General features: G+C 44.4%; 1 protein-coding gene across 3 annotated transcripts in view; it reads right to left on the reverse strand.

Annotated features, from left to right (window-relative positions):
- CELSR1 (cadherin EGF LAG seven-pass G-type receptor 1) overlaps positions 1-23,341 on the reverse strand; it is a 526,468-nt gene that overhangs the window by 85,240 nt on the left and 417,887 nt on the right. For all 3 annotated transcript variants that reach the window (XM_069629236.1, XM_069629235.1, XM_069629237.1), the window contains exons 19-21: positions 13,782-13,965; positions 11,822-11,965; positions 7,237-7,432 (exon numbers count right to left, since the gene is read on the reverse strand). In XM_069629236.1, coding sequence (XP_069485337.1) covers positions 7,237-7,432; positions 11,822-11,965; positions 13,782-13,965 — 524 coding nt within the window. The remainder of the gene's footprint in view (positions 1-7,236; positions 7,433-11,821; positions 11,966-13,781; positions 13,966-23,341) is intronic.

Consider the following 23,341-nt stretch of genomic DNA (forward strand, 5'->3'; position numbering starts at 1 on the left):
ATCAGTGTCCTTTGGGTCACAGTGCTCCCAGCCAATGTCACTCGTCCTCCTAAACTCCATCCCTGGTGGCCATCTTTCGATTTGGTAGTGCACTACATCATAAAGCACTTCCACTTGTGCCTATAGCAAGTGAATGTAGTGGGAGCCCTGGCCCAAGCCAGGATCTTCTTGCATTCCTCAGGCAGTGAAAAGTGTCCAAATTCTAAGGCTGCAGGAGTGTAGGCAGTGAGGTTCAGTGACGCTGGGTCGTGGTGCAGGAGTGACCCTCGTTCTCTGGAGAAGAGGTCAGGAAGTGGAGGCAGTTGTATGGCCGGAACGACAGACAGATGAAGAAAGTGTGAGTACCAGATCTGCCTTGGCCATGCCGGTGCAATGAGGATCATCTTGCAGTGGCACAGTCAGAGTCTGCTGATCACTCATAGCAACAGTGGATTTTGGTGGGAATGCACATAGGAAAAGGCCCTCTCAAGGGAACGAGAAGGTGCCTCACAGACTCTTAGGCTGAGGATACCTGCTGGCAAATCTTTGGCACTTGGCATTGACAGCTGTCTCGAAGAGGTCGATCTGAGGAAGACCCCATTTTCTGACGAGGTGCGACACTTGTGCTTGCTGAAGCTCCCATTCATGGCTGGACCTCAGCTTCCTGCTGAGAGAGTTTGCAATGGTGTTCTTGGTGCCTGCCAGGTGAAAAGGGACTAGAAACATGTGTTGAAGATTGGCCCAGTGCCATAGGGACTGGGCTTCCAGGGAGAGAGTGAGGGAGCACATCATGTAAAAAAAATGGTGGCAGCGTTGTCCGTGAAGACCCGTGAAGACCTGCACCACATTTCCATGGAGCTGAGGCTGAAAAGACTTGAGAACCCAGAAGACTGCCTGCAGTTCCAGGACGTTTATGTGCAAATCCTTTTCCTCTGGGGGCCAGAGGTGTGGATGAACTGACCACCATTGCAGGGTTTGACGGAAAGCCTGATTGAGGATGATCTTGTCTGTCCATGTGTCAGTAACTTGCTGCCATCTAGAAATTCCTGAAGGGATCTCACCTGAAGCCTACAAAAAGCGACCAGATGGATACAGGAAGACATCATCGCCAGCAGGGACTTGAGGGATGCTGTCAATAGCTGTTGGACATTTCCAGGATGTCCTCCATCCTCTTTCCTGAGGGAGTCGCCAGACATGAGCCTGTCGTGACAGGCGCCGAGGAACAGTGCGTTCTGAGATGGCCCCACTGTTAGGACTGACTTTCTATACTCTGGCCTGGTGGACAGATGTATAGAAGGCCAACCTATATTGTTACAGGGACAACTCTGGGGAACTGTAGCCAAATGAGTTCAGGTAGCAGTGACAGGTGGTCTAGGCTAAGTTCTTCAGAGGTGGTGAGCTTGTAAAGGGTCCACAATGAGTTCACATAATGGGAATCACAGATTACACTTAGACAGGATCTATAAAAATACAATTAATATTTATTGGCCAAAACACACTAAAGAAAAATTACTACTGCCAAGTGGAGTATCACACAACTAGATAAATTAGATGCATATAAATTCACTTAAAAAGGCATAATATTTAACACACACTCCTGCAAAGGAAAAGTAAGATTATATTATGCACTTATGGGTCCACCGAGAATGATGCCTAGCTTATATTGTCCAGCCCTAAATTGTCTGGGGCTTTTTGCCCAATAGTTCAGGTAAAATTCTGTGGAAGCTTAAGGCTTCACCGCACTGCAAAAAGAGCAAATCAGCATCAAAAATAAAAGCAAAACGTTTGCGGGTTCCATAAAGATGGAAGGAAAGGTGCAGTAAAGAGAATTCTTCCCTAACACCCACGCAGGACTTTGGATATTTGATCAAGAATCCTAGTGAAGTCAGAAGTTGGACGGTCTCCGCTGTGTGCTGGATTGCCAGCGTGTGGGAGCGGGACCGGAGGAGCCAATCGTCCAGGTAAGGGTAGAAGTGGATTCCCTTGCGGCGTAGATGCACTGCCACCGGGCTAAGCATTTGGTGAACACCCTCGGGTTGATTTCAGTCCGAAGGGAAGGGCCTTGAAACTGGTAATGTCAACTCTGGAAGACAAAAAGCAGGATCCCCCAGTGTTTGCGATGAATGGGGATGTGGAAATACACATCCTCCAAGTCGAGAGTTGGCAGAAAATCCCCCTCCTCCAGCTGGTCGAGCACGTGCTGCAACGTGACCATCCTGAACTTTTGAGATTTTAGGAACTTGTTGAGACATTGCAAGTCTAGGATTGGTCACCACCCTCCTGACTTCATCTTCACCAGAAAGTATGTGGAGTACATTCCTAAGCCCCGGAGGTGCTGAGGGACAGGTTCTATTGCCCCCTTGCGAAGCATAGCTCGCGCCTCCTGAAGTAGCTGCACCATGTGCAGCCTTTGACGTTTGATGGGAGGAATGCAGGGGTACTTTTCTAAAGTGTGCCCCTGCTGGAGAACGTCCAGCACACATTTGTTCCTGAAGATCTTTCGCCACTGATCAACAAAGTTTCCTAGGTGGCCTCCCACTGGGGTGCAGAAGTGGGGGTGCGGGTGCTGGGCTGGTTCAGGCCTGCTTCGGCGTCTGCATCCTGGATGGTGGACAACGATGCTGGGTGCCACTGCCGTAGGCCTGGGAGCGTGCCCCTATAAGCTTCCTGCATGGTGGAGTGGGAGGACAGACAATAGGGGGTGGTGTAGCCCTTAGGAGATCTAGACACTCTCCCCTTTGGGGAACAAAAAGGTGGCCTCCTCTGCTGCAGGGTCGCCAGAGAGCAGGCCGTCTCTATGTCGGTCTTGATAGCCTGGAGAGTGTCATTGACCGCCTCTCCAAACAGGTTGTCCCCATCGAAGGCATGTTGATGACCTTGGTCTGCACATCAGTGAGGAAATTCGTGGCTTTCATCCAACTTTGGCATTGGAGAGCCACACCATTCCCCATCTGGCAGAAGTCAAAAGTATGCTTTGTCGAGAGCGACAGTGATGCAGTGGTGGGAAGCCACTTCCCCTTCCTGGCACAGGGCCAAGGCTTTGGCCTTCTTATCGTCAGGAAGGAAGTCAAGGATGGGTCCTAGCTTGTACCACAGCTCCCTGTCATACCTTGACAGGATGGCGAAGGCATTGACAGCATTGATGGTGGAATCTGCTGTGGTGATGATGCGCTTCCCTGCAGTATCACACTTTTTGCTCTCCTTATCTGGAGGCATCATGGATAATGCAGAGGGGTTGGAGGGCTTCTTTCTGGCGGGGGTCAATACCACTGAGTCTGGTGAAGGCGAGACCCGAGGCACTTAGGGGCCGAGTTCGGGAAGCCTGTACTTCTTCTCCAACTGGTCACGCTTAGCAGGCGTGGTATTAGGAGCCTTCATGACTGCCAAGCCATCCTCCCATATGTCATCCAGCAAAGGGACCAATAGTATGGTCTGCTTGAAGGTCTTCCGCCATTTAAAAAGGAAACCCTCCTTTTTCTCTTCTGGCACCAGGTTGCAGAGTATGGCAGCTTTCCAAATGATGGAGTGGAAAGAGACAATTTCATCCAGGTGACCCCGTCCATCGGAACGTAGTTGCCAAACTCATCTGTATGAGTACTGGTGGTGTCGGTGTCTGTGCCAGTACCCGTTTGAACTGGCTCCTTCACCACAGTAGGCAGAGCCTCTAGTGCAGGCCGAAGAGTAACAGGGGCCTTATAAAGCAGTGTTGGCGGATGCTGAGGAGGCTGCGGAGGACGTTTCACCTGAGCTGGGGCAGCAGCAGTCGCTGCTGAATTTCCCCCACCAGCGTATGCAGGGTGGTTAGGATGTCTAAGGACATGTCCCTTGGTGCAGGAGCAGGTGCAGTCAGCACAGCTGGAGCAGGAACTGGGCCTGAGCCCCTTGGAGGGCTAATTGGCCAGGAAGGTGACCCCGATGAGGCATAGACAGAATGGGGTCAGGTTCCCCTTGGCCCACTTCCTCATCTGATTAAACACCTTTGGGCAGGTCCTCAGAACCGGCAACCGACCCTTCTCACAACTGGTGTGGGCAGCCACGGTGACCGTTGACGAGGAAGGTAATGGAGCGTGAGAATTTGCGTTCTTTTGGTTCTTTGCTAGGGAAGTATCCTCAAAGTACCTCAACCCCTTCTTACCAGTGGACATGCCAGCCCTAGAATGATTATGCCCTGAGGCTGTGATAGATGCCTTCCCCTTCCTCGATCCATGCTGCCAACCTCCGGTGGCAGTTCTTCCGAGTCTTCGACAAAAAGGATTGACAGGATGAGCATCCGTTCGTCTCATGGTCGGGATGAAGACAGGTTGATGGCCCAAGCCAGGACTTGTAGTGCCACAGGCCGAAGATCTGAGGTGGACGGAAGATCTTCGCCGACAATGGGTCTCCGCTGCCAGTAGTGGGCATGTGATGGTTGACGATGAAGAGATGGAGAATGTCTTCAAAAACAGCAAAAAATTTACGATTTTCAAGGAGCGAAGCAAGAGGACACCCAACACTAGAAACCTACAGTAAAACCTGAAGATGGCCACCAGGGGGGATTTTAGGAGGACGAGTGTCATTGGCTGGGGGCAGTATGACCCAACGGACACTATTGGGCTATAGAGGAGACAAGCAGTTTCATTTTTAAAGTTAAACTGCTTTCTTTTTGCCAAAGATTCCCAGCCTGATGAGGAGGAATATTCATGAGCATGTGAATCCATGCAAGACCTCATGCTGGAAAACATTGTGTTCCTGTAGTACCAGGATGCAGTGGCTGGGACAATGATTTGTAAGTTGATTGTAGAGCTGGAGCATTCTGTTTGATGTCTATTTCGATGGTTAGCCTAGCACATCGAAGCGACTGTGATTCATAGGTAGCACCTTATAAATCTACTATAAACAAATATATATTACTAAATTACTGTGTGTGAGTGGCTTTTCTAGTACACATATAGTGTGCCTGAGCATAGAGTTTGAGAATATTAGTTCAAGGAGGTCAGTGGAGGGCCCAGTGGGCAGCTGGGAGCATCCATCTGGTGTGCCCATGGTGATTTCTCAATAGTGGTGCCCTTCAGGTAAGGTACTTGCGTGGATATGTCCTGAGCCGTCCTTGAGTGGATTGGCGTCTCTGGGTTTGGACAGTGGGCAGCAGTGGGTCTTGGACGGGAGTTGGAGATTACATGAGGAGGAAAAGAATCCATAAGGGGCTTTGAGCAGTAGGTACCAAGTATACACTGGGTGAGAATAATTCCTGTGTGAAGTTTTGGGTAGGTATTCCACTGTGGGCAGAGTCCTGGTGAGGGCCCTAGGAACAACTCGGCATGCTACAAGGTCAAGCTACAATATTTAGGAGCTAGACATGCAAAATTCATTGGACATCAGATAGGGCACTAATTGCACTGGTCACCAGGTGGCCACACCACACTGGGACACTAGTTACCAAAGCCCCAGAGGGCGGAAATGGTAGTGGGACACTCAGGAGCAAAATTGCATTACAAGCAAATCCTAGTGGGCAGAATCCCAGTAGGGCTCCTGAGAACAGTTAAAGGATAAGGTGATAGTAGAATCTTGAACAGGTTAGCAAGGGGCACAAACAATCAAGCCCCTTATAGAAAGGCATAACATGGCCTAGTATCACACGATTAGGGAATGCCAGAGGTTGTGGCAAAGCATCCAAAGCCCTAACATGGCAAAGTAGCCTTGTGTCCCCACACTCCTGCCACAGACCTCTGGAGACAGCTACCATGTAATTTTCTCAGTTTGCCACTGTCAATGTCTATGCGTCTCCCAGGTTAATACATGTTGTACTGTGTACAACAATGATCTGGAAATTGGGAGATGAGGAGCTGTGGTAGTCTGCTCACTCCACTCATTACCAAGGGTGATGAGAGGCCCACATTTTAGGCTCAGAGGACGGGCTGCCGGAGATATGGAAATCGCAGGCCCTCACTTCACCTTCCTTATTATATTGGTTGGCAGGCTGAGTGCTGCCTCAAACCTCACACTAGTGCTGCGCTCATTGGGTTCTGCTGGGACTTTTGTCCATCGGCAACGCCCATAAGGGAACGTGCCGTGTTCGTCAGGCGGACGTTTCTATATGAACTCAAGAAAGCAACTGGGCCTCATTACAACTCAGGCGTTAAGGGTAACGTAGTTTACACCATGGTGGTAAAGTTGGTGTACTTACCGCCTTGGTCGTAATGACCCCAATAGTCTAAGGCAGAAATACCTCCTCCAGCAGGCATTACAATTTAGTCCAGATTTCACTGAAAATATTTCCCGACAAGGTGCATTTCCAAATCTGTGGCCTGTAAGAAAAAACACGTGTGCGGGAGCAATAAGTGACTGCAGTGGAACTGTCCAGGGATGATTTCAGTTGGTGAGCTGAAGGTTGGGCATGGATGGGGGGGCGCATTGTGGGAGCAATGGAGTTGGCAGACTAGGGTTGGGAGAATGCCTCCAACAAATGACAAGTAGAAAGGGGATGGGGCAGGGGAAAACAGGGGGTCTTGGGGAGACGTCACGGGGGTTTAACTCTCATTGATAATACTAGACATGACTTGTCTTTTTTCTAAGTGTTAACACTTCTCTTGAATGTTAACACTCAATCAGGCGCCTCGACGTTACGTCATCAGATGTATGGAATGCCATATAAAATAGTTCGTATTTTAATGCTTAGTTTCAATGAAAAAAAACTATTTTAAAACATGGTTTGAATACTCAACTGTTGAATTCTATATGACTAATTCCCTGTCCTGCTAGCGCCTTGAAATTGCCTGGCCTGGGCACTGGCACTTAAATGAATCTGCTATATGCTTTTAGATGATGTTTTGATAAGCTTTTCCCAATATAGGCCGAGTTAAATAACCGATGACAGACTGCGAATTTGTTGCTGCTGTTGTAGAATATGGTTTCTTGTTCCTCCCTCCAGTGACCATTTCCCTGGTCCTGGAGGAAATAGAGGTGTCCTAGGTTAATATCTATTAATAGATACATGGACACAGGCCATCCCTTGAATCCCCAAATATTTAGAAAGCATTGGATAACACCAGCATTGGGCTAGAAGGGCCATTACAAGCATCCCAGCATTTTTTGGGATACGTCAGTTCGTTTGAGAAATGTCTTGACAGTCAATCGTAAACGAGTTGCAAGTTATACGACTGCCCTATTCAATCAAAGCATAAAGTTAGATATGATGACATGGCTTTGGGGCCACATAGGTCTGTGATGTGAAGCGGGACACATGCCCTTCTGGAGCATCAGAGCATCTGCAAGCCATACCTTAAACTTCTCCGATCAGGGTCATAGTGTTCTGGCAAAAGCTGTCCTAGCGATCTGTATACAATCACAATGGCGACGGCTGACTGGCTCGACACATCTGGCTGCCGCCTCCTCCTCTTAGCAAACCCATCGCCATAGCTTCTAGCAGTGCGAGAGGATCTTATAGGATTCAAAGGTTTTGCTGTGGCCAACATAACTATGAAAACAAAAGAGACAAGTTAAGACTGTCATTCAATAAGTAGGCTAGCAACACTAAACCCAAAATGACAGCAAAAGGCTGCACAAGGATTAGACACATTAATGTCAATTACAGCATGAACATAGCCATGACATAAAATATCCCTGAATTTATTTGGTGTCATTAACAGCTCATGATGTCTAAATATGCATAGCAAGATGCAGCCATAAGCAACAGCACATGAAGGGGCCATTTTTGCAAACCCTCACTGTTCGTGGATAGGTTTCAGGACAGCTTACTTTGAACTTCTGAAAACACCGTCTATGAACAGTCAGTGTGAGTCTAGCAAAGAGGAGGGCGGTGAGCCCGAAGGTTTAGATAAAGCTGCCTGTAGATAAGCCTGTGACCTGAAGCACAAATAAAGGTTGCTGCATTGCAACGTGAAAGATTTTCTTGTAGGAGACGTGACGCCTGAAGGAGTGGAAGTTCCTGCTGCCATCAGAATGATCTCTCGGGCGATGGAGTGTCCAGACTTGGATGAAGCTCTATTGAAGACGACAGTTTTAGGTTGTTTGCAGAAATACAAATTAACTTTCCCTTCTCTCAGCACCAATGGTTGTTGCTATACAATATACGTACCACTACCAGAGAGGCGACTGGGACCCACTATCATTGAGTGTGGCTATAAAAAGACTGTCCAGGATCTAACTGCAACATAACAGAATGGGGCCATTTCTTGTAAAACAGCTGTATAAAGATATATGACTACTCTGCTCAGACATAAATACCATGGGTTTGGAAAATTAGAAAAATACATGTTTATTCTATAAATCACGCCTAAGAGAATGTCAGGGGCAGTCAGAGAAACTGAACGCTATGTACAGAATCTTACAGAACTTTGATGATTTGAACAGAAGCGCAGAGCAACATGCGGGCCGTCCGTTCAGAGAAGAAACATTGGAATGACATTAATTTGTCAGAATCAGAGACTATAACACCTGCAGGTTAACATCTGCCACATAAAAACGTCAAAGATTAGGTGAAGAGACTGATGAAAAAAACACTTGTTCTTGCAGGATCCAAGGCCACATGTATGGTGACTTCTAATAGCTAGTGTTATCTCTGGGGACAGGTCCACGATACCTCAAGGACTCAGGAAGTTGTATGCTCGTGCCTAGTTTTTTCGCCTCATGAAGAATTTCCAGACGTACGATAAGAAAGAAACATGTTAGGATGATTGCAATACCTTTAGAGGAGAAGAGATGTTAAAAGTGGTAGAGTCAATGTAATTTGAATGATGTAATGAACTAAAGTGTTACAATTGTATTTTCTTTAATTTCACAAATCAAATGTTAAATTTATACATAGAACCATGTAAAATGTATATAGGCAGGGATGGACTGATGAGTTGTGGTGGTGTACGTTGCACTATCAACACGGGTTATATTTTTAAGATAATGATGAAATGTAAAGAGTAAACATACATTTTTATAATTTTCCAAACGTGTAGTATTTTATGTCTGAGGGGAGTAGTCATGTGTCCATAAGGTCAGCTTAAAAGAAAGTGCCCCATTTTGTCTTTAAGCTATGCAACATACAACAAAGAGAAACCTTTGTGTTTTAAGCATGCATTTTCAGATTCAGCATTCAGGTTTAAATGTCTTCAAACCAAAGTATTATTATTATTCAGGAGAAAATCTTAGAAATAATATTCTCCTGCTCGTCGTAAAATTTCACAGTAAAAATGTTAAGAGGGAGAATTCTAAAGACTAACTGCAAAAATCCAAATGTATGTTTCCTGCATTCAGCTTATCCCCCAGTCATTCTCTTTCCATTCTTCTTAACCAATCAGCCATCTATTTTATGTTCCGTTTACTTCACTCGTTAATTTGAATACATTTTTGGGTCTACAATAGTATGCACTACGCACAAGGCCTTCTGTATTAAGGGTCCCCAAAAGCCTACCACAAAACAATGCCTTCTATTTACTCTCCAAGAACCGGACATGTGACAGCTTCACAAGATGAAATATGTTCAGAGACCAGGCGTTTGGAAAGCAGGGGTTCTCAACCAGATATTGGCCTGCCACTGGTGTAATGGGGCAGATGAATATACAGGTAACACCTACTGCCCCATCTTAGATGAGCATGCAAATACCACTTCCTATCCCCGGCCCTCACCAGTACCGTCCAGGTGAGAAACGATACCAGCTGAGACAGCCCTACTGCTCCAAGAGTCTTGGGGTAAAAGACAAAGCAAAATAACAACCATGAAGGTGACATTAAGAATAGAATAGATGGGGTGACACTTAAGAGTAACAGGTAGTTGTTACTATACACATGGATAGAGAATGACTATGTGACTAGACTCATACTCGTACACGTAGCAAACACGAGTACACATGGACATGAAGAATGCATAGACACAAAGAATATTCACCCATAGACAAGACACATGCATACAGTGTATGAAGAATACCTTCACGCTGACACGAAGAACATATACACGTGTAAATACATACAGATATATATATATATATATATATAGCCCCGAAGAACATCCATATGTAAGAGCACAATGTGACTGAGAATTAATCAAGGTACAGCCACAGTAGGCCTAGCAGTAGCAAAGCCTCAGAAAGTTGCTGAACTTTCAAAAACACATTTATTTTAGAAGCTGTGAATCAGCCCAGAACAGCAGCCGTAGCATGTGTCAAGGTTAGGCACAGAAGGGAGCAGTGGGCGTGCAGAGCAAGCACAAAGATGAGATAACAGTTCCCAGGAGACAAAGCAGTAACTTTCCAAGTTAATTGAATAAACAGAAACAACCAGCCATTGATGTCGAGGTGCACGGGAATACTATGCCAAGAAGCTCCATACAGAATAGGGAAAGAGTGTCCCAAGAGGCCACGAGAAATACAACATGTACGTTTGAGTTAGCTAAAATCCAATGAATAAGAACAAATTCACTCTCCAACATGGTCCTTTATAAGCCAAGTTTAGATAAGACACCTGCTGAACTCCAAGAGCACACACACACATGAGATGATACACAAGGCCAACATACAAGGGAAACAGATAGAGCCCATGAACTGGGGATGATGAGGACTTACTTTTAATTGGAAAATGTGCAGACCATGGATTTCTCACCTCCCACCACATGTCTCAATTATATCTTGACGTCCTGTCAAAGTGTCCAGGGTTGGTGAGCAAGGTGCCAACCAATCTGAGTCTCTATACTTATACCAACCATGATGAAGAATGCCAACCAATTAGTGATCGATGTAGTGAGGTAGTAAACATTTTATCAGAAAGAGACTGGGCCCAGGTGGAGCCATCAGACATGTACCAACCAATTGTTTGAAAAACCCCTATGCACTCTGTATGTAGTTTGAGATACTAACCAATTATAAATGTTCATAGGTTTTGTAACTGATTTGTAGTGTGATGTCAGCAGTGACAACATTGTACCTTATAAGCCACTCACGCCCATTGTGTAACTGAGAGCTACTTGTTTGCTGTCCCGACCTCTTATTCCGTGTTTTAAATAAAGCTTTGTTTTGCCGTGCACTTGGAGTACTTAATTAGTGAGTATTGTTTTTTATGCTATTGCGGCAAATTGGGCCCACCTCAACGCTGGTATTTGAATTTTTAAAACAAATATGATTCCATTTTAATTGAATAAGAGAGACTGTTCTTGACAAATTACATTTTTTTCAGCTCACCAAGACAAGTCGTCATTTTGGGGCTAATAATATGTCGGAGAACACCGAAACTGGCACGTCTACATTGTCCAATAATTAGAAATGGCTATAGCTATCTGCATAGGCAGCAATCACAGTTGGAAGAATGAGCAAATATTGAATGGTTTATGTTAAATTGACCAGGGGTCAATTTCGGGTTCTTTTTGCAAGAGCTGCTAAAAGGTGCGTAAACTGAACCTATATAAGTCATTGCAAATGAAATTCCCGGTTTTAATTTAAATAAAGGTTTTTATGCTTCCTGAGATCGTTACATATTACTAGTTCTGTATATTGCTTTGTGAATATGTAACACGAGGAGGAAAATGACTGCTTGATTTAATAGAATTTAAACATCAGTGCCAAAGAAAGGTGAGGCCATTTTGCTGCTAGTTGTATGAATGGTAAAAGGGCAACCGTATAGATAATATGATTGCCATGCCAATCGTTCCTTTCCGAAATGAATAAAATCAAGTGCCCATTTTAATGATGAGAACTGTCTTTCCATAAAATAATTATCCCAACAAGAGTATTAGCCTTAAAGTAAAATTGTACTTTCTGTGGTCTTGATGGCTTTGAAATGTTCCTTTAAAGATGTTCCTCACCCAACCTCTACCCATAAAGGTGATCACGAAACACTGGATCGACAGCATGCACACACGCTTTACCTTTTCCATCGGACGGTCTGAACAAAGTATCAGGAAAAAGGACCGATGACTGCAAATCCTTGGGGTAATCTTCATAAATCTCCTCAAAACGTGGCACCTTCGCCCCCGAAAAATTTGACTTGTCGAAGATGTCAACAGCAATAACTGTTACAAAAGAATAGTGCATTTCAGATATTTTCAACAACTGAATTCAATACTGTGGACAGTACATACAGCAAGACAAAAATGGCAGTATGTCCTCTCTGGCAGAATCTCCTTGTTTCTAGTGACCTTGTAGGTCATTACATCTTTGATTCGATTTCTATTGAACAGATTATGCTTAGGATCCGAACCCTGCTCATAAGCATAACAACTAACGTACAGCATTGAATTACAACGAAGAGTTCTGATTGGGAAGGTGCTATTATATCCACGAGTTTCGTCTTACTATGGTTTTTGAAGCTTCTGCTCCATACACAGAAAGGCTATGGGCTCTCTCAAAAGGGGACAGGGTGTGTTGTCTTTGTCCAAGGGGTTTGGGGCAGGTAAAGGCTTTTAGAGCTGGCCTATTATAACTGATTGACAGTGGGTGAAGGGTCCAGGCCTCCAGGACTAGCCTGTAGACTGGGGCAAAGGTAGGGCGACCCATTCCACCCTCGGGTCCAACATCCACTGGCTCATGGTGGTACTCAGGCCCCTGAGTCACCACCATGCTGGACCCTAAAACCAGGCAGGGGTCTTCATCACAGTTCCTATAAACACACCTTTAAATTCAGTTTTAGACACATTTAAATTACAAACAAAAAGGTTGTGGGGATGCAGAACCATTAACTCACAACCTGGTAGAATGAGACATGCTCTTACACCTAAAGAGGATGATGTGCAGTACTTGTGTCCAACACCCACTTTCATTCAACACATATGCATAACAAAGAAGTTACTTGAATAACACCCCATAACAGAGCTTTAAGTAAAAGCAGCAAAGCCTTTGGATGAAACATCATCCTATGAGGTGATATCTAAAGATTGTGGAACAGCTAGGAAAGCAACGAGAGGTGAAGGATTTACAGAAGTGTCACTTCGGCATAGGTCTTCTGGCTGCCAGTAGCAACGGACAGTGTGTGGGCCATGTCTGAACTTTGGTTGACAGGGGGTGATGCAACCCTTTGCATAGCTGATGAGACCAGGACTATGCAGTGAGGTCTGAAATGCACACTCAAAAATAAAAAGATCCAGCTGGAGAGGATGTTTAATGTTGTTATCATGGATACAATCTTGAGGTATGAAAAGAAAACCTGAGTAGCTCAGCCCTCATTACTTTTGATGAAAGTCCTGGTTTTCCAGAGAGTTGTCAAATATATGAATACACATGGAAGTACCTGGAACTGAGGAGGTAATGTTACAGCTTGGGTAGGCCACTCACAAGCTAACAATAAAATACAACAACGGTAGCAGGCGCCCCTCTCTCGGAAGAACAAGGCATGATAACCTGTTCAGTGGTTGTAAACCACATTGAGAGTTCGCAGCCATCTGCTTTTTGCTCACTGTACCTTTCACAGATGGGAAATATCCATTTGCATATCAGTATTTGTCCCGCCACATGGGCAGTCCAGCACCAAAATGCTATGGCAATTCCTCTCTGAACAAGAGTACCACCAGCAACCCCATACACGTGTTTCAGCCTTGTTGGACTTCATCAGTGAGGTGAAACAATAAAATAACAACTGGTGTTACCTACTGGCTCTGTGGTCAATATTGATACATTGATGACTTCAGTACTCAATGTGCAATGTAAAACATTCATTCTGTGATTGAGTAGAATCCTCAGTGCATCCACTCCAACACAGGAAGCAACTTTAAAAAAAATCATTCGTCCATCCAGCCATACATTAAAAGAATGGAACATTTGTCCTCTGCCTTCCTCTCTTGTGATGTATGCACATTTTCCTGCCGTCTTCGATCCCCCCAAATTGTTACTTACTCATGTTGGGGGCAACAATTACAAAAGGCTTCATGTAGGTGTTCTTCATGTTCTGTGCCACTGTGTTGGCATAGTCCTCATAGTGTTTCAGCAAATGGGCCGTGCCTCCTTCTGTACGTTGGATGTGTTCCCAGTGATCTTTGTTTTCAAGATCCAGAAAGGCGCTACCAGCATGGATGATATTCTACAGGAGTTTGAGGAGAGAAAGGTAGAGCAGCACATGGTCATCAACAGAAAATAAGATGACATTTTATGAAGGCGCCTCACACGAGTTGAAGTTAAAACAATATTTAGACCATATCTATCAAAAAGCATACAGAGGTATCAGATGTGTTACTCTATTAACTTTAGCAAGTAACTAACATCTGCTACTCATCAAATGTTGGATTATTTCCAACTAATCCTTCTGAGGCATCTTATTAGCAAACCTGGCCAAAGTCACAGATCATGGATTCTTTCAGGTACTGCACGACACACAAATATGCAATGGTTCAGACACTGAGAGGTGAAAGCATGCTTATGGTTAAATGGTGGAGGACATAAAAACATTGGGTGTTTAAAGTCTGCCTTGGAATATGCCTAATTTCCAGAGCATCTACAATTATAATTATGAGTACATTAAAACAGGAATAGAGTGTCCGTATTTACAGAATGTGCAAAATGTGCCCATGTTAATTATGTGGTCCTCAGGTGAATAATGCACAGGTTAGTGGTTAACGTATCACAAGCCATTATAAAGGACACCTTGCACTGACATGTTATTGATCACTTCTGCATGAAAGGAGGGTGTGTTGGTAAAGCCAGAGATGTTTTGATTTTACTACACACGAAGACAGAGTTCAGTGTAAATATAGTGAATTGAGCAAAACTCAATTCTAGGCTAGTGCGCAGAGCCTATGGGACCCATTAAAACACTGCGCAAAACCTAAAAGTGTATATTGTAATCTCTCTCTGCTGGAGGCAGTGGTGGTAAAATGCCCATTGCTAGAACACCCAAAGGACTTTATAAAACGATATGGCAATACAGACACTCAATCTCTTAAACTAGATGGTACCATGACAGAGCAGCCAGGCTTATCTTGGGGGTGGGGGGGTGGGGAGAGGGGACTGTAGGAAGGTACAAAAAACGTGTAGCATACATATGGTCCAAATAAACACATACGCTGATATATGCACAATTCATGGTTTATTTCATATATACACGCAGGCAAAGAAAATTATTTAGAAAGGTAAATACTTTTATAAGTCATAAACACAATATAAAAACAAACACAATACTTGTGGTAAGTAAACCAAAGTATAACATTTAAAACAGCAATTTGCAATTCTTGGTGAGTAAAACCACATTATCAGACTTTTAGAATGGCAATATGCACTTCAAGGTAAGTAAACCCTATTGCTAGTAAGCTCTTACACTTATTCTGTTTCAAGCAAGAATACCGTTTACTACTAACATTACTTTCTAGAATAGTGGAACACAATTCAAAGGTAAGTAAGAAGTTGGCAATTACTTTTCAGAATGGCAGTATGCACTTCCAAGGTAAGTAATACCTTTGCAACACTTATACTATTTCAGAATAAACAGATACACCCCTAACACATAGCAAGTAAGTACTTTGCAACACTTGTTATATTTTCTTCACAGAGGCCTTATACTTTAGCTGTCATTCCCTAATATAGGGCATGAGCGTTCTCAGAGGCAGAAGGGGACAAGGGAGGTCCAGGTGCCAGCTGTAGGCAGGACAGGATAAGGCACAAACTGTAGGAAAGTCAGAGTTCCAGAGGATTTTGCATCTAACAAGTAAGTAACAGACTTTAGAGTCAGTAGAAGTGTTGAGGGACTTCACAGAAAACTGCCTACATGCGTTCCAGCATTAGGCCTGGAGCGAACAGTAGGGGCGAACTCCCAAACACACAACTCATTATTCCAGCCACACAGGCGCGACTCAACAGTTTTAGGTAAGTATTACCTCAAGCCACACAGTACCTCAGCAGTGAAGAAGCTGTTGCAGACAGACGCCTTCATGATGCAGCAGCACAGGATCCGATCTGTGGATTTTTGGAAAGAAAGGACACTGGATGGGAAATTGCAGCAGAAGTCAAGAGGAAAGGCTCCCAACAAAGGATTCTTCTATGCTTCTCGTGGTTCTCTGTATTTGGCATCCTTTTCAAGGTACCAGATGAAGACCAGTTGTTTTTTGATCAATTTGCCTCGCTATCCTGGTCCAGCACTCTGGTGAGGGGACTTCAAGGAGTGGAATATTGCTTTTGGAGGTCCAGCAGGAGTCCAGCAAAGTTTCACTGAGATTCTTTCTTCAGGAGATGATGCACAGCACCCATCCTCGAGGTCCCAGGGTGTTGGTGGCTTGCAGCCCAGGAAGGCCACAGCTCATTGTGGGAGGGCTCAAAATGCAGCTCTTCTTAAGACGTATTGTCCCACCAGTCTAAGGGTTGGAGTCACTGTCTTCGGGACTCCTCTGTTGCATGGAAGAAAGGGACAGCACAGGCAGTGATTACACAGCAGGCATCTGCGGTCGCTGGAAGTAGCTAGAGTCGTCTTCTCTTCTTCCTCATCGTATTCATCTCCAGTGGTTGACTTTTCTTCAGCTTACAGATCCAGGGCATTTATCCAGGAACCAAGCCAATCAGCACTCATGTTACATTCATACTTTGAGGGATAGCTGTCCTTTTAGGACAGCCAGTCTCCCAGTTGCAACTAGTTCCAGGCAGACATGCCGGAAGACAAAGTACTGAGAAGCTTCAGACTCCTCCTTCGTTCCTGTCTTTACAGACACTCTGGAGCCTCGGTGGGCTTCACAAAGAACTCCCGGTGACGACAAAAGTCAAACCAGGACCTCCCCCACTCAGCACGGCAGAAGAAGGACCAAGAAAGGACAAGCAAACAAGAAATGTCAAGAAAGAATTCAGCCACCCCCTTCTAGTAAGTTTTGGTGTGCCTTTTGTGCATTAACGTGGGTGTGAACACAGCCTGCGGGTAACAATTACACAAAAGAACATGTCCACTGCCACCAGCCATAAAGGTATGCTTGTCATTGTAACAGGAATGTTACAGCAGCAGTGAGAAAGGGGATACAGTGCAACCCCTAAGCCCTCCACATAAGGTGGAGTGTGCTAATCTCACAATGGGAATTGGTGAAAATATAGTATCCTTCTACCCTTGGGAACATTAGTTCACACAAGCACAATAAGAGAACATTTGGCTTCCCTGCAAAACTGCACAGAAAGTGCTTTGTGCTGCATTAGTAAAATGTAGATGACAAAAATGTTATAGGAAAGTATGATTCCAAAAATAAGGTTTTGAGAGTCAAAACAATTACTCCCTTAGAAAGAGTAAAAGAAAGGCTGAGTGGGGAAAACGTTTCCCACTCACTCAGGAACATAGAAAAGGAATTGCCAAGTCCAGCAGCAAGTGCTCGGGGTCTCACAGGTAAAGGTGATTTGGTATAAATATGAAAATCTAACATAATACCCATCACAACCACCAAACATATATCACAATTTCTCACAAAGCTGGTCTGCAACATTGGAGTGTTTGTCATTATGTCACTGTAAGAAGTTTTATTAACAAAACCTGATATTGCACTGTCCTGTAGAAGGCCTTGTACAACAAATATTCATGGTTGAACATTTTTTGACATGCTGTTAAAATTGTCCTTGGACTGGGAGTCACTATGTACTGCATGCAATAATGTGTAAAAGAATCAGTAACAGTAGCCAAAGTGTACATAACTCATTTAACAAGACACACATTTTGTGTATAGTTTATTGGTTTGCCACATGCAAACTACTATGCAGCACCAATGCAGAATGTTTGGACCACTAAAATTATTTTCCAAGCAATTTTACCATGATTGCGTAGTCACAGCTGCTTGAAGTGTGCCCTAGTAATTTGAAAAATCCAAAAAATGAAAAGAAGCGTTTTTTAGACTTGAAGTAACTTTGGCATGTTCTTGGGACACCTAAGAGTAGTGGGATAACAGCAGGAAGGAAGCAGCAAATCATTTTGGTCAGGCGTACTAGGTGTCTAGAAGAGGAGACGTGCAGCAGGAATACAGGTAAGCAGAAGCTAGGAAGGGAAGAGGACTGGGTCAAGAAGAAGAATAGGATAGCATCGAGCAGCAGGAAACACAGGGGTGAGAAGACCCACAACAGGAGACAGAGTGGGGAAACTGCTCAAGGCACAGAACAATGCAGTGGCTTCACAGCTCCAGATAAGGAGAATGGCTGCCAATTATTGCTGTAGGCCAGGGAAGAGATGCGGTGCTTGCTGTGCACTGTACATAGCGGTGGCCATCTTGGAATGGAGTGGCAAAGCTCTTTCTTCAAGAGAAATGTTCCTAAGGTGACAAACAATGTGGCTTAAGAAGTCTGTCACTCAATCTCTATCCGTCCCAAAGTCTTCTTGCTCCAATACCAATATGTTACCCCCTTGGTGTATATGAGAACATATCGTTAAATGGGAAGGTGGCCCAAACCCAATAGTGGCAGACATGAAAAATCCTTATTTATATAGCAGAAACTAAAGCTGGTGTCAGCGTTAAGCAAACACCTGGGACATTACAAATCCTTTCCTGACCAGTAACCCTCTACAATATACATGTGGTGCCGTGTATCTGTACCTGCCTCTACAGGCTTCTGTCTCCTGAAAGTGTCACTGTACAATCTGCTCAATGCATCTTCCAGGGTGCAGATGATGTTCTAAGGAAAGTTATTCTAGGAATGCAAGTAGCATGCATAACTGAGGCAGGAGCTCCATGCCCACATGTTAGCACTACACCGCAAATCAGCAATATCACACTTTCGGTAAATCAGGACTTAGACAGGCTTTGTAGGAAGGGCCTGTTAGATATATAAAAGGAATGATATTTTTGCAACTTCCAAATAAAACGTCTACCATAACATAGATGCAAACCCTAAAGTGTTTGGGATTTCGGATTTGACTTTTGTAGTTTTATATTGAAACGCTCAAATAATATGTGGCATTTTAGAGACTTTTTTTTTAACTAGACATGCTCAGCCCTTTACCCTTCACACTTTTTTTTTATAAACATGATTTTATTACTTGCGGGAAAGGAAAGTACCGATATCTTATTTCGCCTTGCCAAAGGTAAATGGTTCACAAACACCCTGACCATGTAAAATACCTGACGCGTGATAATGTGCTGAACAAAGTTATTGTGAATATAGTGCTCTGAATAAGCACCGAGGATGGCAATATATAAATCATTTCAGGTTAGGGTCAGTACTCCTTCAATGCTAGATTCACTCATGACATAAATCCAGTTAAGCATCCAAAATGGTTTGTATTTTTCCAGATCTTCATTAAGATGAATGTGACCTCTTTGAGATTTGCCTGGGTAGTTATCTGGTTTCGTTATCTGCTACTCCAGCCCTTTCCTTAGGGTCAATAGGTTCTGCATCTCACTTGTGTATATTTCTTTACACATTACATTGAGCTTTTGGTCAAAATGGCTTTATAACTTTGAAACATGCCCACTATCTAGAAAAGCAAGTAACATTTTACAGTCACCAAGTGTAAATTCATTGTCCAAATAACCCTTCAGTATAGATATGATTACTGCAAACAGAAAATACTTAAGACGAAACTGTCGAATTTCTTTTTATTTTCAAACTTTTGAACGCAATTATATGCAGGGGAGAAGGGGAGACCCCCGTAGGCTTCCCCATACTCCCCCCAACATTATTCATTACCCTAAGCCCCGCCCAATAGAATTGCATTGAAATTTGCAGTAAAAAAGTCAACATTTTCATCCTCTGCTTATTCTGTTGCGCGGTTATGGGGTGATACCAACCTTTCAATGACTGTGCAAGAATTGCTACTAAAATGCTACACTTGCTCTCAGCGTTCAGCCAGTCGCTCTTTTGTTCTTGGCTGTTATTGCGCTACACCCTGTTCCTATTCCCGCCTCTTCCTAGGCCACATGCTCTAGTGCAAACATTTCCTCTATAAATGCTTTATTGTCCCCATGGGGGGCCATTCATTTACTCTGGCCACCTTGTAGAATGGGTTTTTCTTAGCTGTAGCTCCTTGCTTGCCAAACAGGAGGAATTGCTCTGCCTTCCATTGTACACCTATGTGCTGCAAACCTCATTCCATGTGCCTTCAGCAAACAGAAAAATATCATTTGAAAAGAGGTCACCAAGGAACCTAATACACACACACACACGTTAAAAAGTCGTTGATTGGCAAACGTTATTTCAAACACCCTGAACACACAGTAAGTAATTTGAGCCAAGTCTTGGCAAGAGTCCGTACTTTTTGCTTCCCCTTTCTCTGCCTTTACGGAAGTTCGGCTGACCTAACTTCTACTACGCCATTACCTGCTTCACAAGGGTAAAGCGATACAGGCACACAATTGGAAACTGAACTGTGCCAACAAGTGGATTCAGAGCCCTTTGACATCCTGCCAGCGGTCTGTCAGCATGCTGGGTATGGCGGTATGCCAGTAAAACACTAAGTTATTTTCATTTGCCATTTTACAGAGTAATTTCCTGGCCTCATCCCCTACAGACCCTTTCTATCGTATATGGAAATCCATGCCTTCAATTTCCCATCATGCATTTCCAATTTTGGGTGAATTCTTCGCCCGATTTTGTATTCGTCCTGGATGCTGTTCAGTAGGAGTTGTGTGCTGGTCATGGGCGGGCAGCCCCTGGCTGGAGGTTGGAGCGGGGGAGGGGAGCAAGGAGGAGGCACTAAAGTCCTCCCACTTTGAAGCAGACGGTAGCACTCGGCCACATACATTTCTCAGGGAGAGCACTGCATTTACTTGCAATTAAACTGTCATCAACTTGGCAGCAGCAGCAGCAGCAAAGGTACAGAGGCTGAAGGCAATGCCCTGCCGTGTGATATCAACAGCTCCCCTATGATGACGTCAAAGGCTTGGTCTAGCCCACTTTTGCCAACTTACACTTTCGCTGAATGTATTTTTACCGATATTCCCAACACTTTTTTGCCGCAAAATGCATATGATAAGTTGGGGTAAAGTATATATGGGTGTAGGGGTATTAAGGGCGGATGGGTTAGGGGGTCTCCCCCTACATTTTACAGTACAAAAAGTGGAACATTCGGTTAAAAAAATTTCAGCGAAAGTGTAGGTTGGCAAAACATTTTCAGCAAATATTCACAGAACCAAAGGTTTATCAACTGGACCCAGCGTTTAGATGGCCCACACCGCCAATGATCAGCATGGCTTTGAGAAAGTAAAACATCTCTTAATTAGGGTGAAGATGCACCCAATGGGCCAAATGAAAGGTGCCAAGCTATTCAACCTCCTGTGCGTAGAGGAGGGCAGGGGTGGAGGTTGAAAGCGTAATGGATTTAATGGCGCCACTTACTACCAGCTTCCAAAACAGCCAACCAGAACTCCCAAAATGTTGAGGCTGGCCCCGCCCCTGGTGTCAGTCCATTTTCCCTGAGGGATCCTGGAGAACCTGTCATGGAATCTATTTGATCGCATACTGTTGAACGGGTATGGATCTACGCAGTCAGACTTTGGATTGCAGGTGGCACAAGGAACAGGGCTTGAACCACAATGAGCACCCAATTTTGAGTACATGGTTTTCAAGAATGCCTTGCTGCAGTGCAAAATAAAGGTTCATGGCTGTGCACTATGAAAATGGTAAGAATCTGTTTAATTGCCAAAAGCCTGTTCAGTGTACATCACAAAAGCAACTGGGATGTTACTAAGCACTCCACTGAAGGTGTAAAAGCAAAGGCGAAACATATTAGGAGCCACATTCCCTGAACTGGTCGCCATAGGGACTGGCCAGAGCACCCCAAACAAAATGATGGAAGCAGGTGAGCCAAAATTTCCTCATGCACTCCAAAAACCAGGAAAAAGGGGGAACAGGGTCATTAATAGGACAGTGGGAGAGGCAGATGAGAAATCTCTGGCTTTGATGGTTGCAGGTCAGAAGTACCCATTTCTCGTGTGCTCATTTGCTTTCTATGTGTTTGGTGGAGACACTTGGGAACATATTATGCAGAGGGAATTGTCCAAGATCCGATGGGCTACAGTGCTTTAGGTCTGGCTAGGTGCAGATGTGAGAGGGTATGATATGACTAAAGAGGAGAGCTTAGCTACCGCTTGATTTGTGTTCATGTGCTAATGGCTGGCTTATGGTGACCATCGTTGGGGGATTTGTCTGTGCAGTGTAAGGTGGTGGGAGATCCTAGAAGGAAGATGGTTAATCAGGGGACAAAGGGGCGAAAGCCTCCCAAGGCGCATCAACCTGCAACCCTGCACTCGTACCAATGGTCTCTTGCATCTTGATGTGTGTAAAGCATACAATATATGCACATAAACCAATCAGCTGTAGGTCCACTTAACGAGAGCTGATACTTTTTAAAGGAAATGTCCAAACAGCTGATTGGTTTATGTGCATATATTGCATGCTTTACATACATCAAGATGCATACCTTTATCAAATAATGACCACAGGAAGATCAGTTTATGACAAGGGCTATTAAAAGTTTTTGAACTTAGTAAGACCTAAAGGAAGGTTTATGTAGATCCTGAATGTTCCATTGTCAGTTAAGAAATAATGAAACATTCCTAGCTATTATGCTTATAAAAAAAGAAAAATATATGTTCAAAAATAAATTGTTTGCATGTCTGTTGGTGCAAGTGTGTGCGTGCATGCATGTGTATGGGGTTGGGTGTGCAGGCGTCGGAGAGAAAAGGTGTAATTTGTGTGCACAGAGTGGCATTACGTAGATCTGGGGGCATCACAGGCAAATATTCAGACTGACTGCAAGCTCTGAATTGGGCACTAGCAGCACAAAAGTGTGGTAGTGTGGGCATTGATTGTTGTTACGGTCCTTATGCTTTTTTGCACACAGAAAGAATGAAAATGGGCCTCGTTACGACCCTGGCGCTAAGGGGTTAACGGCGCCGTAAAAGGCTGCGGCGCCGTTAACTCCTTAGCGCCTAATTACGAGGTCCCTTTGCGGCTCCCGACCTTAACGGCTGGACTGGACCAGCCGTTAAAGTAGGGACCCGCAAAGGGACCTTGAAGGTAATTACGGTACCGCAATTTGCGGTACCGTAATTACCGCCTTCCCCATTCCCATTGAGCCCAATGGGGCAAAAATGGGAATGGGGAAGGGCCAATGGTGCTTGGGGAATTACCGCCCCGCCAACCTTGGAATGGGGTGGTAATTCCCCATTGCACCATGGCGGACTCGTTACAATACCGGCAGCAACCATGGTGCTAATAGCGCCATTGGTTACCGCCGGTGTTGTAATGAGGGCCAATGTGTTTTACAATGACAATGCTGGCATTTATTTTTGAGACCAGTCTAATTACTTTCTTTGAACACAACCAGCATGAAAGGGGCAGAGTTCTCATCATTTGCGGATCAGTGCTGGTATATGTTGTTCAAACAGCCCTCGTATTATTTTTTGGGTGACAGCTAGCATCAACATATGCATCAAAAGGCTCCTTTGTACTGTTAGTGAGCTTGGAGTGTTTCACGTGTTGCTTTGCAAAAGTGAGTATAAATTATGTTGTTT

The sequence above is a fragment of the Ambystoma mexicanum genome, chromosome 12 (genome assembly GCF_040938575.1).
Source record: "Ambystoma mexicanum isolate Mex_15411 chromosome 12, UKY_AmexF1_1, whole genome shotgun sequence".
Taxonomy (NCBI): domain Eukaryota; kingdom Metazoa; phylum Chordata; class Amphibia; order Caudata; family Ambystomatidae; genus Ambystoma; species Ambystoma mexicanum.